Raw genomic sequence first — 15534 nt, 5'->3', positions numbered from 1 at the left:
TACCAAGGACAGTAGAAAGTGGGTGTAAATTTTCTATGTAGGCACCAGCTTGACTTCTCCGTGTTCAATTAGTTGTTTGGTGTATCTTCAGCAATGGGGTCTTTCTGTCAGTTTGTTGAGAGCAACCTATTGTCTTGTCAACAACATGAGTTGTTTGGGGATTTCCATGGGTTCCTTTTGGCCAAAAATTCAATTAGATGTAACCCAGTCCTGGTACTGCTAACTTCATTTTTAACAAGATGGCCAGTTGAGATTCCATCTCCCCCACTATTTGGTGACTTCATTAAAATTGTCTTCATGTATTTTAGAAAGTTTCCACTGTACTAGGTTTCCATGCCACCCCTTAAATGCCCCTCAGACCTAGCTGCCTTTCCCCAGTAGTGGATTTAGACAGTACCTATGGCATGAAACTTCTCTTACAGAGGAATTATTGACAAGTGGTAAAATACACAGTAATGCAAAAAGGCAAAATTCTCTCAATACTACCTAGATTTACAAAAAGAACTGCAGCCAACTCCCTGCCATCTGAAAAGGGAGAGTGACATCACTTAGTAGAAATCAAAAGAAGGAAGTTGAACTGAAAAATCCAAATTGTTAAATGAACCTTTGTTTTCCTAGAGTGAAAACAACACTGAAAAGCTGTTCCCGTTGAAATTTTAACATTACATGGAAACTGAGAATGGTCACAACAATTTCTTTTCCTTTGGGGATTGCTTTTCAAGACATACTAGTCTTCTAATAAAAGACCCAGTAGCATTCTCTGATGAGCTATTCTGTGCCTTTCTCTTTGGTCTCTGAAGACCTGTCATTACACTCAGATTTCTCCCAAGATAAAATCATATTCTGCAAAACTTCCTTTATATGGTGAGAGGCTTGGCCCACAGCAACAAGGAAACTTATATGTCATCTTGCAGAAAAAAAAATACAGGGAGTGAGTGCTTTTCTATCCAGCTCAGTAGAAAACAAAAACCACATTCAAGTTATGACCATCAGATGTGAAGGCTCTGCCTATTAGAACCAAGGAAGGTGGTAAGAAGGCAATAGGATATTTCCAGGTAAGTTTTAATTTTAAAATTTAAATAATTACCTTTCTTTTGATTTGATTGCTTTCTCTCAATGTCTACCAATAGCCCCTGCACCCCATTGATCCTGTTTAACAAGCATTTATTTTCTAGTCACCCACCAACCTTTACACCAAGCACTTGAAAGCACTACCTCCCTTCCGAAAGGTGAGAGAGTTCGCAGAAGATTTAAGGGGTGAAAGAGTAAAGATCCAAGAACCCAGAAACTATTTTAATGACAAAGAAATGTGAACTGTGACAAGATAATTATTTTAGAAACCCAACTTTGTAGTGAGTACTTAATAAGCATGAGCTAAATGGAAAGAACTTGTAAAAGAAAGAAAGGTTGGCATAGTTGATGCTTACAAAAAAATAACCAAAGTGTGCAGAGAGAAAGGGTGAAAATGAAGGAGGATATGGCTTTATTAATAAAGGGATATAGAAATCATGCTATCAATCACAGATAATGAGGCTGCTTCCAGGAATCTATGCAGTTGGAAGGAAAATCACACTTCATTTCTATTTCCTAAACAAATCAAAGTTTTTAGATATTGTAATGTTTATACATGCACATGCACACACACATACACACACACACACACACACACACACACACACACACACACACACACACATACATACACCTGTCCCAAAACTGAAGCATAAACATATATAACTTTAGCCACAAATTATTTGACAAAGATCCTCGAATTATATGCTGGAGATAAAGTGCCTTTAAAAAATGGTTCTTAGAAAGAACAGGAATTCTCTCTGATTCCCTAAGAGTCTGGCAAATGTTTTTTTTTACAATTTTTCTGTCCCTATACAAGAAAATTCCCCTTAAAGCACACAACCTCTTGTCCACCTCAGTTATAACATTTACTGAACTTTGTAGTCACTATATGTAAATTTACCTAACTGATAAAGAAAAAAAGTGGAGTGAGGAAAAATAATAAAGAAAAAAGGGAGGACCCAGCTTCATGTACCATGAACCACAATATCTTAGGCTGGTCTTTCTCAACATGGCAGCGTAGGGAATTACTGCATGTGCTCTAGAGACCGTAGCTGCTAGGGTCCAATGCTGGATGTTTATTTGGATGCACTTGTCTGGGTCTAGGTATGAGAATTGTTACACCTCTTGGTATTCATAATTCATGCCAATGCTGTGAGTTACTTTGTGGTTCCATGACATATAAATGATCTGATGGCTGATGAGTTTGTGGGGCTGGGTTTAGAAAGGGAAGAGATAGACATAGCATAATAGAGAACAAGACCTTATGAACACACCACTTTTACAATCTGCAGTCTACAAGCAATAAAATCCTTAACATCATCCTCCATTCAACTGTGCACAAGCAGTCTATGGCCTGAGCACATTGTTTTACCCAGAAGAAATTTAAGATAAAACAGAATGTTATTCCCAGTCTGTGTCCGTGTTCTTTTGAGAATTCAAAAATCTGGCAAATTATTATTTTCTTTATTATTTTCTTCAATTCTGTGTAACCCTTCAGTTTCAACAAAGGCATTGATGTTATGAGTAGGTAAGAGAATGAGCATAGGAAACAAGGGAGAGGCTGCCAGATTACTTTAGTTGTAAATGTCAGTTGGGTTCAGATAACTATAAGAAAAATAAGATCTTTGATAATTCTATAAGAGCAACCATAGCAACAATAAAGGAAAAGGTAAAATCATAGTACATTAACTCATATTCTATAATATTACTCAAAGGACATTATATCTATGGCTTTATATATGAAAAGGACTATGCAGAAAATATTTTTAATAAACCAATATTTATGTTTCTACTCCATGAAGGAAGTTGTAAATGTCCTGGCAGCTGCACAGTTTGTTCCCATGAGACTGTCAGCAAATTCACAGAGTTGCAAAGTCTAACCAGGATGTCATGTTTCATCAGTGAGCTTCTAGTATAACAAAGCAGTTCAAAGCCATACGGTCAGAAAAATGCCGCCATTGCATTTTCTTGAGTTGCATAGGATCTGTAGATTCTCCTAGGCAAGCCTCATCTGGAATGTTTGTGGCCTACATCAGAAAGAACTATTTTCAACACCTACTTATCACGCAGGCAACGTCCCTTCAAAGTGAATGTCACATGATGGTCTAACATGTTTGAAATGAGGTGGTAGTGGTTTTTCTTCTAGCAAGGATTTTCCTGAATTTGGTCCTCTCCTTCCTTCTTTATTACATACTCCTCCGTAAAGATTAGCTTCTTAATAGAAATCCAAAGGAAGTACAGATTCCTTCTTCATACAAAGTGATACTACTTCTTGTAAGAACCATTAATCATCCTCATGGCTTCAACAGCTCAGAAAATTTATGAATATCACTTTACACCATAATATTAAATTTCCCAACATATAGACACATAAGCAAAGATTATAGGTTCACACTGAATGTCTGTGCTCTTGAAAAAAAACAGATGGAGCTGTGCAGTGTTGAGGTATGCCCTTAGTCCCAGCACTCAAAAGATATAAGCAAGGAAATCTCTGTGACTTTGAAGTGAGCCTTGTCTACAGAGCTAGTTCTAGTACTGCCAGGTCTATGCAACAAGAAACTCTGTCTTGAAAAAAAGAAAGGAAGGAAGGAAGGAAGGAAGGAAGGGAAGGGAGGGAGTAAAGCAGGGAGGGAGGAATAGAAGGAAGGAAGGGAGGAAGGGAGAGAAGGAGGGAGGGAGAGAGGGAGGGAGGGAGAGAGGGAGGGAGGGAGGGAGGGAGGGACAAAGTGGGAGATAAAAAACAAGAGTAATATAGAAGTTGCCTTTTATCTTTTCAAGGAAAGGGCACCAAAATATAAGAAACTTATTTGAATATACTATCTTATGTAAACTTCTTTTTCTTTCATTTTTTAGTAAGTGTACATAAAATGGGTTTTTTCTTCACATTCTCATACATTTTTATTTTATTTGCCCCCAACGACTTTCTCCTACACTCCCCATTGCTGGTCCTCTTGTCTTTACAAAGAGTTCCCTTTTGCTTTCATATCACATGTATTCTATTAACCCCGAAGTTATTATTAGTGGAGTGTGGTATTGATTTGATTACTGCATTGATTGTTCAAAAATCCTTGGAGAGAAAACACCTGCTGATTCATGATAAGAACCCAGGAATGAGAGAATACTAGTAGAAGGTCCAGTAGACCAATTTGAAGTAAATATTCATAATTAAATATAAAACAGTCCACATTCTATATATGAAGGACAGTAATAGTGGAAAAGATAATGATACCTCAACAAAGGTACATATGTACAGTTCAAGAGATGAGGAGAAGCAGTGACTTCATAGTGTCCATGTATAGATTCTTGTCTTCCACATTTTGTCCACAAAATAGAAGTTGCAGGGAAAGAAAGAATGCTCCAAGCAGAGATAGTCCAGGAAGAAACACAGCACCAAGGAAAAAGTTCTCCTAACTGTTCAGTCATCTGGGAACAAGGAATGAAGAAGTGTACCTTTCCATTTCTCTGTATATACATTCAAGTGAAAACATCACAAGATTCTATCAGTTTCTCTCAGCCTTTGTTCAAGGATAAAAATGTTTCACCTCTAATTACTCAGAACTTCAGAAAATTTTAAGACTTTATTTTTACTGAATGTGTGGATGTGTATGTAGAGGTCAAAGAACAACTTTGCAGAATTGTTTCCCTCATTCCACCATTATATGGGTTCAAAGAATCTAAAATAGGTCATTGCTTTTGCACAGTAAGCATGTTACCTGCTAAGTGATCTTTCTGTCATGGTAGGGGATGGGTTTTTTAAAGCATAGGATTGCTGAACTGTGAAAGGTGAAAATAAAGACTTTCTATACATCTTTTATATTGAAGGCTAAGACCCATAAAAATTGATTATGAAAATAATAAAAGGTCTTGGAGATGGGACTGAAACTGGGCTGTGTATTACATAACTGTAAGAAGACATTATGACATTTTTCTCTGGATCACAGCTTAGCAAACCATTGGAACCAAAACCAGTAAAATCCAACAACAACCGTATCTCCTTGGCAGGTATTTCAGTCTTCTTTAACAACTACTACTGGTTTCTGGTATGGTACTCTTCAACCACTCCAGCTCCATGACATTCACGCTTATGGGAGTGCCCGGCTTAGAGTCACAACACATATGGCTCTCTCTTCCATTCACTTCCATGCTCTTGGCCATCCTCATTGGCAATGGTGCTATCCTCTTCTTGGTTATCACAGAGCCCACACTTCACACACCAATGTACCTGCTCCTGGCCCTGCTGATGGTGGCTGACCTCATCTCTACTCTAGCTCTGCTGCCCAAGGTCCTGTGCCTCTTCTGGTTTGATGATCGAGTCATAGCTGTCTATGCCTGTTTCACACAGATGTTTTTCATTCATGGAGCTTCAGTAGTACGATCAGCTCTACTTGTTGCAATGGCCTTTGACCGCTTTGTGGCTGTGTGTGAGCCACTACGCTACAACACAATTCTGAGCCATTCTCTAGTTGGACGCCTAGGACTGGTGGCACTTGCCAAGGGTGTCATCCTTATCCTGCCCATGCCTCTTCTACTTCAAAGACTGACTTTCTGTCACAGGATCATTCCTCACACATACTGTGACCACATGGCTGTGGTAAAAATGGCCTGCAGTAATACCAGACCCAATCGGATTTATGGGCTCTTTGTGGTCTTGCTCGTGGTGGGACTCGATCTGCTTCTAATTGGCTTGTCATATGTCTTCATCCTGCAGACTGTGGTACGCCTCAACTCTCGAGATGCCACCTTCAAAGCCCTCAACACCTGCTCAGCCCACTTCTTTGTCATTCTCATCACGTATGTACCTGGACTGTTTTCATCCATCACCCACCGCATTGGTCGCAACATTCCTCCTCATGCTCACATTATCCTTGCCAATCTCTACCTTCTCATACCTTCTGTGTTCAACCCAATTATCTATGGTATAAAAATGAAAGAGATACGGGACAGGGTGGTCAAATGCTTGTGCAGATGAACTTCATAGGATATGGATCCCAGTAATAATCCTTCAACTAGATAAATGATGAGGATATATGAGAAGACTTTTGACAACCGTACAAGACCTAGTAATATCTCCTAATAAACTGTGGATATTATGGAAAGAATAGACCACAAAAGAGTGGTTTCACGCCATTTCTTTCTATGTTCTCATTCTCAAATTTGGCTTATTTCTAATTACTATCTTCTTGCTGAAAGGATTCTTTCTGCTCTGCTTCTCACTGAATCCTTCTTTACGATAATGCGTGGGAAACTGAAGAGTAATTACTCAGCTTATTGTGACTTTTTAATATGTTAGTAATGTGGAATTTTCCAAGACTACTCAAATGATTGTGATTGTGTGTGTGTATGTGTGTGTGTGTGTGTGTGTGTGTGTGTGTGTGTGTAATGTCTAATCAGAATTTATGGACTATTGAAATACATAATTTGAACTGTTTCATTGTAAACTAAGTCAAGCTTGTCATAATTCAAGATACTTCTGTGAGAGGAAATTCTACTTAAAAAAAATAGATGTGAGTTGGAAACTACTTGCTTCTAAATCAACATTAGCCTCACATGAATGAATTTACCCAGAATGATTCAGCTTCTGCATAAAGATCAACTTACATTATGCAGTGAATTATTGCTCTGTTATTGTGTTTTAAATCATTGTATGAGTAAAATTTACAATAATAAATCATTGTAAAAATGCAATTATAAAATGTCTTGTCTAAAACAACTTGCACAAAATAAAAGCATGAAATGTAAACTTTCAATCATCATCTTAGTATTAAGGCAAATAAAATAGATGTGGTCATTGAACTGAAAGTCAGCAGAAAAGGCCTTGCATTTCTGAGCCCCAATTTCAACTATGACATTATGTTTGAAATTTAAAAACAAAACAAAAACCTTTCATTCGTTTTTTGAGATTATAATATAGCATTATTACTTTTCCCTCCCTTTCCTCCCTGCAAGCCCTCTCATAGGTCATCTATTATGCTAAAGTGACTAGCCAGTGAGATTCTTAAATTCAATTTAATTTAAACTCTGCCATGATTGAAGTATAAACATTGCAAACCACTTAAAGATGCACAATACCTTTCTTTTCTGTTAGGCTTACCCTGCCTTTTAAAAACCTTGACACACCTCCTTCCAATTTCTGTTGTTCTGATACCCATTCTGTGCTCACGCAGTTTACTGTACCCTGTGGGCCTGCTCTGGCTCAGTTTCCATGCTCCATGATGAACTCTTGGATTTGTAACTTCATGGTTCTGACAATATAAATTAGCAGGTCTAAAAATAAGATCCAGATCATTATAGCGAATTAAGGTAGGATGGCCATTTAATTATCCAAAAGTCAAGGGCTGGGTAGTTGCAAAGAAGAAACTTGGATCTGAAATGTCCATACTTACTTTTCTGTGTTGCAAGCCAAGAAAAGGTACATTTGACCGTTGTTCATATGATATGTAGCATTCTGTACATGTCTTGCTCTAAGCGTTTTCAATAAGATAAAAAATATTCATCCTAGAATAAGCAACTTGCAACACGCAACTTTTTCTCATGAAGCATGAGAATTGGGAGTCTGATGACAACTTGGTGGGTGCTGATCAGCCAGGCTTTTTTCAAAAGGTTTAGAATTGATGTCAACTGAAACAAAAGTCTTAAGATTTGAGTGGAACTGAAGGATTCGATTCCAAAATCAAATTCCAATATCATTGACTGAGGACCTCAGTTTTTGTCACAAACATCTCTTCATAAAGTTACTATGCAACCCATGGCAGGAAATCTGGTTTCCCCAAGAGTGAATGGACTGAACGAAAGATGATCTAGAATTAGAAATGGTACATCACCATCTCTGCCACATTCTGTTCTTTATACAGACTAGCCTTGATATCGTGTGCTGCAGGATTGAAAGTAAAGCTTGACTTCTAGGAATGATGGATTAGCCTAGTGTCTGCTTACAGCCATGTCTATGTCCAAATGTTTTATCTCTAACAGGAGATCCTGCCCAAAGGCCAATGCTAGAGATGGCATAGCCCAACCCTGCATTCCCATAAATCTTCACTGGGACACTTCTGCTGAGACTTGTCATTGCTTGCATCTTGTGTTCTCTTGTGGGCTTAAATGTATATGCACAGGTCATGAAAAATATAAGGGGAACAGTAAGATGGGGAAAAAAGCTTAAGGGTATATGAAGTGGTAATGTGGGGAAAGAAAAGGAAGTATTACATATTTTCTCTTGTGCAGAATCTATGTTTAAATATATTTTGTGTACATAGAGCATAAAAGCAGAATGGGCTCTATCTGGAGTGACGAGATAGAGGGAGATTGTGAAATGAGCAAGAGAACAGGCAAAAATGTTATAATCAAAATTGCCATTTTATATACTAACTGAAATAATTAATTAAATATAATTTTCAAATGCAAAATAAGAATGATTAGGGTCAGTTTATATGCTTATTAATATTGGGTTGGTTGAAGATTGCAGCTACACATAGGAACTCAAAGAGACTGTGACCACTGGTACAAGACCTACACAAGATACTCAGTATTTGACAATTTTTAGGCCTGCTCTGAAATGCTAACACATGTTATAGTATCTCCAGTCATCATCTGGGGCACATTCAGATTCAACATTTTTTATAGTTATTATTTTATGTTGTGTTTGATTTTTTTAGTGATCTGTCAAGAACTGCTGTATTAAGAAAGCTGTATAGACTATTTTCTCCCATAGTGTTATTTCTACATATTCATTCTTCAGTAATACTTGTTTGTACAAACAGTGAATATATGATTTATATAACAGAATCCTCATGTCACTCTTCTAAAAGCAACGAAACCCTGCAAATAAATATCTATCAGTAGGTGACTGTCTAAATTATGTTCACAGACTTACAACAAAATTCTCTAGACTAGACGTTTCCAACCCATGGGTTGTGACCCTTTGGCACCTTATTTATATTGCAACTTATAACAGTAATAAAATTACAGTTATGAAGTAGCAATGAATATGATTTTATGGCTGGGGGTCATCACAACATGAGTGTAGAGAGATGGCATAAGGTGACTGCTCCCAGCCTGCTAGGTGTGAGGTAACTTAAGGATATCAGAGAATCCCAGAGCACTGGGGCAAAGAGAACACATCCTTTCTCTTTAGAGAATCCTGATGCCTGAGAAAGTGGCCTTCATGAACATCTTCTCATGAGGAAAGTCTTTTATTTTAATTAAACTAAGAAACGCTTAAAAGAGTTGGACTACAGACAGATTTCTTAGTCTGCAAGGAGGTTTTGTTCACCTCGAACCCACATAAACTACTGTTTTAGAAATAGAAGCTGTTGAGAATTAGATGTGCAAAATCTTTATTCTGCTTGCCCCAGAAAAAAAAAGATGCTGGAGAACTCAATAAAGTATGCAGTGGTTCACTTTACTCTGCATCCCCTGTGTCCTGATTGCTGTGACCCTAGCCAGGGACCCAATACACTAGGTGTTGACAAGGAAGAACTGTATTAAATGCTTGCAACATTAGGTAGGTTGAAAACCACTGCCATGAAGCTTTGAAATAACTAAATAGATACATCTGTCCTGGTGTGGATTACAAAGACAAGTAATCAAATAAACACAAACTTTGATATACTCCCAATTTGTAAAACCTGTAAATTGCAATTCAGTCCTGTCCACAGATGATATTGGCTTCATCACAAATCTTTTTTTTTAATAGAAGACATTTAAGATGACTATCTCTTGTCAAGGGTATGCTTTTCTTAAATTCTTGTTTAGTCGTTTAGTAACACTTAAAATATTCTTCCAACAAAAACTGTGATCCCCAAGCTGTTCCATCTACCCAGACATCACTGATCCGCTTGTAGTTACTACATTTTTAAGGTTATCTAGGAAATAGTTCTGCTCACATTAAAGTGGGCAGAAGTGTCATTGTGACACTTTGTATTTCAAAAGTTTAAATATAATCTTTTAAAAATATGCAAGACCAAGACTGAATAATTTTACCATTAAAACTATATTTGAGGAAGTGGCAGAAAATTCATATAAAATTGAATAGGATGAAGACTACATACAAATTAAAATCTCTTGGCTTATGACTTGCCTGACCATTATTTACGCTTTATCTGATTGAATTCTAGGGTGTTTGAATAAACATCAAATTGGGGTTGCCTGGAAACAATTTTGCTTTTTGACACAGCTCCATTGCATTATAAGTAAAATCAATAGTCCACAATTAATATAAAAATCTTCTATACACTGGTGAAGATTTTGTATTTGGTCCTAGAAAATGTGTAGTGGTATACTCCTCATTCTTTGTATATTATTTACTTCATTTAATTTGAAAATATTCAATGTATGTCTTCGAAGTGAGACGTCTCCATCAAATCCCTCCCCTCAGAGTTCAGGGAACCTCGAAGCAGATGGACAGTGGGGCTGGAGAACATCGGGAGAAGAAGGAACTCTGAAACACCTGAGTGAAGCTCACATGAACTCAGAGACACCGCAGCAAGCACAGGACTGATGCAGGTTTGCATCAGGTCCTCTGCATACAAACTCTAGCTTTGAACTTAGCACTTTTATGGGACTCCCAAATGTGTAAACATCCTTGTACCTTCTCATAGAGATTTTTATAATTTTCCTGTTGGTTTTTATTTTTAAATATGATGGGTTTTGTTTTATCTTATTATATTTTATTTTGTTAAAAAAAAGGGATAAATGTGGTCCCTCCCTTTAAAAAAGAAAAACATATACAGTATTAACATTTTTTAATTCTTTATCTACCAAATCAGTGAAAATATTCTTTAATCACAAATATATTTAATTTATGTCTATTAGTTAAAATTTTCAGTTTTTCTCACAGAACTATTATATAGACATACATATATAGTATATATTCATGTTTCTAGCTAGAAGAAAACTCTTTTTTTTTTTTGGTTCTTTTTTTTCGGAGCTGGGGACCAAACCCAGGGCCTTGCGCTTCCTAGGCAAGCGCTCTACCACTGAGCTAAATCCCCAACCCCTAGAAGAAAACTCGTATATTGAATAGTCTAGCACACTTGACTGCCTTATCAAATGCACATATTTCTTTAATTACAATGTAATGGAGAACAATAATAATGATAACATTTTATTACCCTTTGTCTGAGAAGTAAAACCCAGAAAGACGTAAACATTGATAACTATGAGACTTGTAGAAGCTCCTTCTAGAGTTGTTTTATTTATTTTATTTGTTTCCTATGAACATTTTCTAAAGCATCCTAAATTAACTAGAGTTGTGCTTTCTGATTTACCTTAACAAAGATAAATTATTTTTTAACTAAAATTAAAATTTTTATAATCTGGGGAGCTGGTTGTGAATGTACAACCCTTTAATCTCAGGTCCAGGAAGTCAGCAGCAGGTGGATCTCTGAGTTTGAGGCCACTTTGGTGTAGCAAGCTCCACACCAGTCAAAAACATAGTGAGATTATCTCAATGCAAAGGAAAACCAAAATCTATGGGGCAAGCCCATGGATGAACTAGCTACTAAGAGTAAATCTTGGCTCTGTACTCAGTCCACAGATTTTTATGCCAGACAATCCTTGTGCATGGTGTCATAATGATTTTCAGAGTGTAAAGTGAACATTCACAGCTTTCCCTATTAAGACATTCTCAAGAGTTGTTTCATCAGAAGAGAATCTTCTTTGGGCTAGAGAGATGACGGCTCAGTGGTTAAGAGCATTGGCTACTCTTCCAACTGTCCTGGGTTCAGTTCCCAGCATCAAAATGGCAATACACGACTGTCTTCAACTCCAGTTCCAGGGAATCTGATGTCCTCACACAGACATACATGCAGGCAAAACACCAATGTGAATGAAATAAAAATAAATAAATAAATTTAAAAGAGCTCTGCAAAAGGAGGGAAAGGTCTTCTCACACACTGGATTTGTTTGTGAGAAGTGGAAATGCTGGCGCCAGCAGTTTTTGCAAGTATAAAATTAATTAAAACCCACATCAACCTTTTTATTCTAACTAGAGTTTCCAAATATTTTTCCTTCTCCTCCAAAGTTTTTCTAGAAACCTAAGTTTATATCCAATATGTACTCCCTTGTTCCAAAGGAAGTAGAAAGTTCTGTGGTCCAAGTGTCAGGCTTCTGCTGGGGATGATAAAACATTGACTCTAAATTCATTTTCAAGCTTTCTTGACCCCTTTCACTCCTAAAACAACATTTTCTATCTCCCAACCTCCTTTCCAAAACACACACACACACACACACACACACACACACACACACACAACCCTGCATCAGACTTGACTGTGCATGCCTTAGCAAAGTACATACTAAAATATTTGACCACTTATTGAGAATAAGAACGTTAGTTTTATCTATGATACTCTGTTTGAAAATGTTCCACATTCTCTCACATGAAAAGAGTGGATAGTGGCATTCAAAGTGCTTTAATATACCTTATAACAAGTAGTTTGCTCAATACTGTTAAATATTAAGAGCAGATATCATTCTTTTATTCCACGGGGAATAATTGTATTGCCTTTGAGTTACTGAAATCAAGAATAAATATGCAAGAATAAATATGGCTGCTATCTGATATTTCAATGCATTTCTACCATTAACCATATCCCTTAGACACTTATAATCGATTCCTAATACAACTGCTACATTATCAAGCAAGTTTCTGATTGTGAGAAAAAATTATAGGCTCCTTCCTCCTGTATAAATATTTGGTAACTTTGTCCCGAAATTCCTTGGTTTTTACACCATAAATGATAGGATTGAGCATGGGTGGTACAAGGAAGTAGAGGTTGCCAAGAATAGTGTGGATATGAGGTGGAATGCCTCTTCCAAAGCGATGAGTCAGAAAAGAGAAAAGACTGGGGGTATAGGAGACGAGCATGACGCAGATGTGTGTGGTGCAGGTGTTGACTGCTTTGTGGTGGGCTTCCTTGGAAGACAGATGCATGATAGCTCGTAGGATTAGCACATAAGATGAGGCAATAGCTGAGATGTCCACCCCAACCACCAGCATGGCCACGACCAAACCATATATCCTATTGACTGTGGTATCGACACATACCATCTTCACCACAGCCATGTGCTCACAGTAGGTTGTGGGGATGACTCGATTGGCATGAAAAGGCATATGCTGGAGGAGGATAGGCATGGGGAGAATAAAGAGGATTGCTCGTACCAGACCCGCTAAGCCAATGAGCCCAATGCGACTATTGGAAAGAATGGTGGAGTAGCGCAAGGGCTTACAGATAGCCACATAACGGTCAAAAGCCATGGTCATCAGGACAGATGACTGCATGGCGGAGATGGAATGGATGAAGAAGAGCTGAGCCAAGCAGCCTTCATAGCTTATCTGACTCTGTCCAAACCAGAATATGCAGAGCACCTTAGGAATGGTGGTCGTCGACATACCCAAGTCTGTGAGAGCCAGGAGGAAGAGAAGCAGGAACATGGGCTTGTGCAGGGAGCGCTCCATGGAGATGGTGAGAAGAATGGTGCAGTTCCCCATCACGGTGATTAAGTACATGGAGGAGAAGGGGATGGAGATCCATCTGTGTTTGTCTTCCATCCCAGGAATGCCTTGGAGAATGAAGAAAGAAGGGTGGCTGGTGCTGTTGCAAGGCATCACCGTGGCACCCTGGGGAAGTACCTGAAGGGAGCAACAGAGAATCTACCTGGGTTTAAACTATAAGAAAAGTGTCAAGTGCTTAAAATTGGGGGAAAATAACAGAATATTAAACACACAAAACAATTTGAACTAATGATAGCATATATTATGTAGCCTAGCATTGTGCCACGGTGTGCAGTAACAATGTAGTGCTAGCATGACAGCATCCATGTCTGAAAATGTATACAGGAGAAATGCTGTTAATGAGGAAGAACGATTGATGACTCATTGTTAAAATACATTATTAAATGTAGGTGAGTGTACAGTGAAATATATTCATTGTCATTAAGATGTATAGCTTAAAGCATTTCAGAAAAATGAACAAAAACGCAAAATGAAATAGACACATTTTATCTCAGAAACAATCCGAAAAAATTAACCTTCAAGAAAAAAACTAACACTTCAAGTTTATATGAAATTCAACTCAAATATTCACTTCTAGCAGAAGTGGGATCTGAAATTTTTTTCTGTGTGTACGAGAAAGAGAATTTGGCAATGGTGGTTAATGTGGAAGTGGGCATCAGGTGACTGGGAGGCTGATGCTCAGGGTGCATGCCGTGCACTACTGTCACCTACAGGCTCTTACCTGAACATGAGGGAGTGATAACCTGGGCAGCTAGTCTCAGCTGTCTTCAGCAAACATTTTGAAATGCATGTATACATGTGTATGTGCATGTATTTTAACAAGTACCTATGCTCACAGCCTTGCATCTCTCTACTCTCCTCTCAGGCACGCAGAAGTCATGATGTGCTTCTTTAAGACACCTAGGGAAAAAGCCCCAAGGTGTCCAGAATTATCTCCTTCACAATCCCCCTGCAATACAAAACCACAAGGCACCATAGCTGTTGTTTCTAAAACTGACCCTGGAGATTGACTGAACTCCCAGAAGATAAGGTTGGTTAATCTTAGGGATTCTGGAAAGACTCCATCTTGACTGAACAGAGAGAGAGAGAGAGAGATCAAAGTTAATGGTGAGTCGATGAAGAAATAGTGGAAGAGATTATACAGTGTGTTTATGTCTGAACATTGTTAGTCTCAAGGAAGAAAATCCTTGCTTTTGCCACAACAAAGCCAGATTTATATAAAGTAGCAGATACATCAAACAAGAACTCCAGGGAGAGTGCACTGTGCACAGTGCACTGTGTTCAAGTGTATGCTCAATAGAAGAAGATGCACTCAGTCCTATTACAACTTGATATGTCAAGGCAGGTTGATATCTATGGAAGGTCTCTCCTTCTCTGAGAAGAAAGGAAGGGGGCACAAGGGGAGAGGAAGGAAGGAGGACCTGGGAGGAGAGGAAAGGGGAAGCTCCAGTCAGGATGCAAAGTTAATTAATTAATTAACTGTCAAGGAGCAAAGACTGATGAAGATGATTAGATGGCTTAATTTTTCCTTATACTATTGGTCAAAAATAAAAATCATAAAATCAGGAAAACTCAACAAAAGCTGGATTCAGCCAAATTCTGATAAAATTCTTCTTGCAGACAGATCTTATAGAAAGATGGCAATTAGAGATGATTGTCAGCAAGACAGAAGCAAGAGCATAAAAAGGGGACTAAAATTGAATGTCCTGTGACATTCATAAATAGAGCAGGACAGGTGCCCTTGGCTATAAACACGTAACTTCATCATATACAATAGGAGCTATAGTTTCATCAGCAGAAAGTTGTGGTTTTAATAACATTCAAAAATCCTGGCTTCTGCTATTTATCTCCTGTTACAGGTGCTCCTGATAAGTAACCGTGGCAAGCAGGTGCCAGTGACAAGTAGCTTTTAATTGAATGAATCCTTTCTCCTTGTTCTGCTTCCTCAA

General features: G+C 38.0%; 2 protein-coding genes across 4 annotated transcripts in view; one reads left to right on the top strand and one right to left on the bottom strand.

Moving 5' to 3' along the window:
• The first annotated feature begins 5143 nt into the window (after window positions 1-5143).
• Window positions 5144-6043, top strand: Or52ac1 (olfactory receptor family 52 subfamily AC member 1). Its single transcript, NM_001006595.1, is given in 1 exon segment — window positions 5144-6043. A coding segment is annotated over 1 exon segment (900 nt).
• Window positions 6044-11279: 5236 nt separating this feature from the next.
• The window catches only part of Or52u1 (olfactory receptor family 52 subfamily U member 1), a 33439-nt gene continuing 29184 nt past the window's right edge, over window positions 11280-15534 (bottom strand). The window contains exon 5 of one of the 3 annotated variants that reach the window (XM_087658775.1): window positions 11280-13702. In XM_087658775.1, the coding sequence (XP_087514901.1) occupies window positions 12707-13702 (996 nt within the window). In that variant the 3' untranslated portion in view covers window positions 11280-12706. Of the gene's footprint in view, window positions 13703-15534 lie in introns of those variants that run through there. The other 2 variants (XM_087658773.1, NM_001000168.1) reach the window with 2 other exon arrangements.

The sequence above is a fragment of the Rattus norvegicus genome, chromosome 1 (assembly GCF_021556685.1).
Source record: "Rattus norvegicus strain SHRSP/BbbUtx chromosome 1, alternate assembly SHRSP_T2T, whole genome shotgun sequence".
Lineage (NCBI taxonomy): Eukaryota > Metazoa > Chordata > Mammalia > Rodentia > Muridae > Rattus > Rattus norvegicus.
This window is presented reverse-complemented; position numbering and strand designations above follow the sequence as displayed.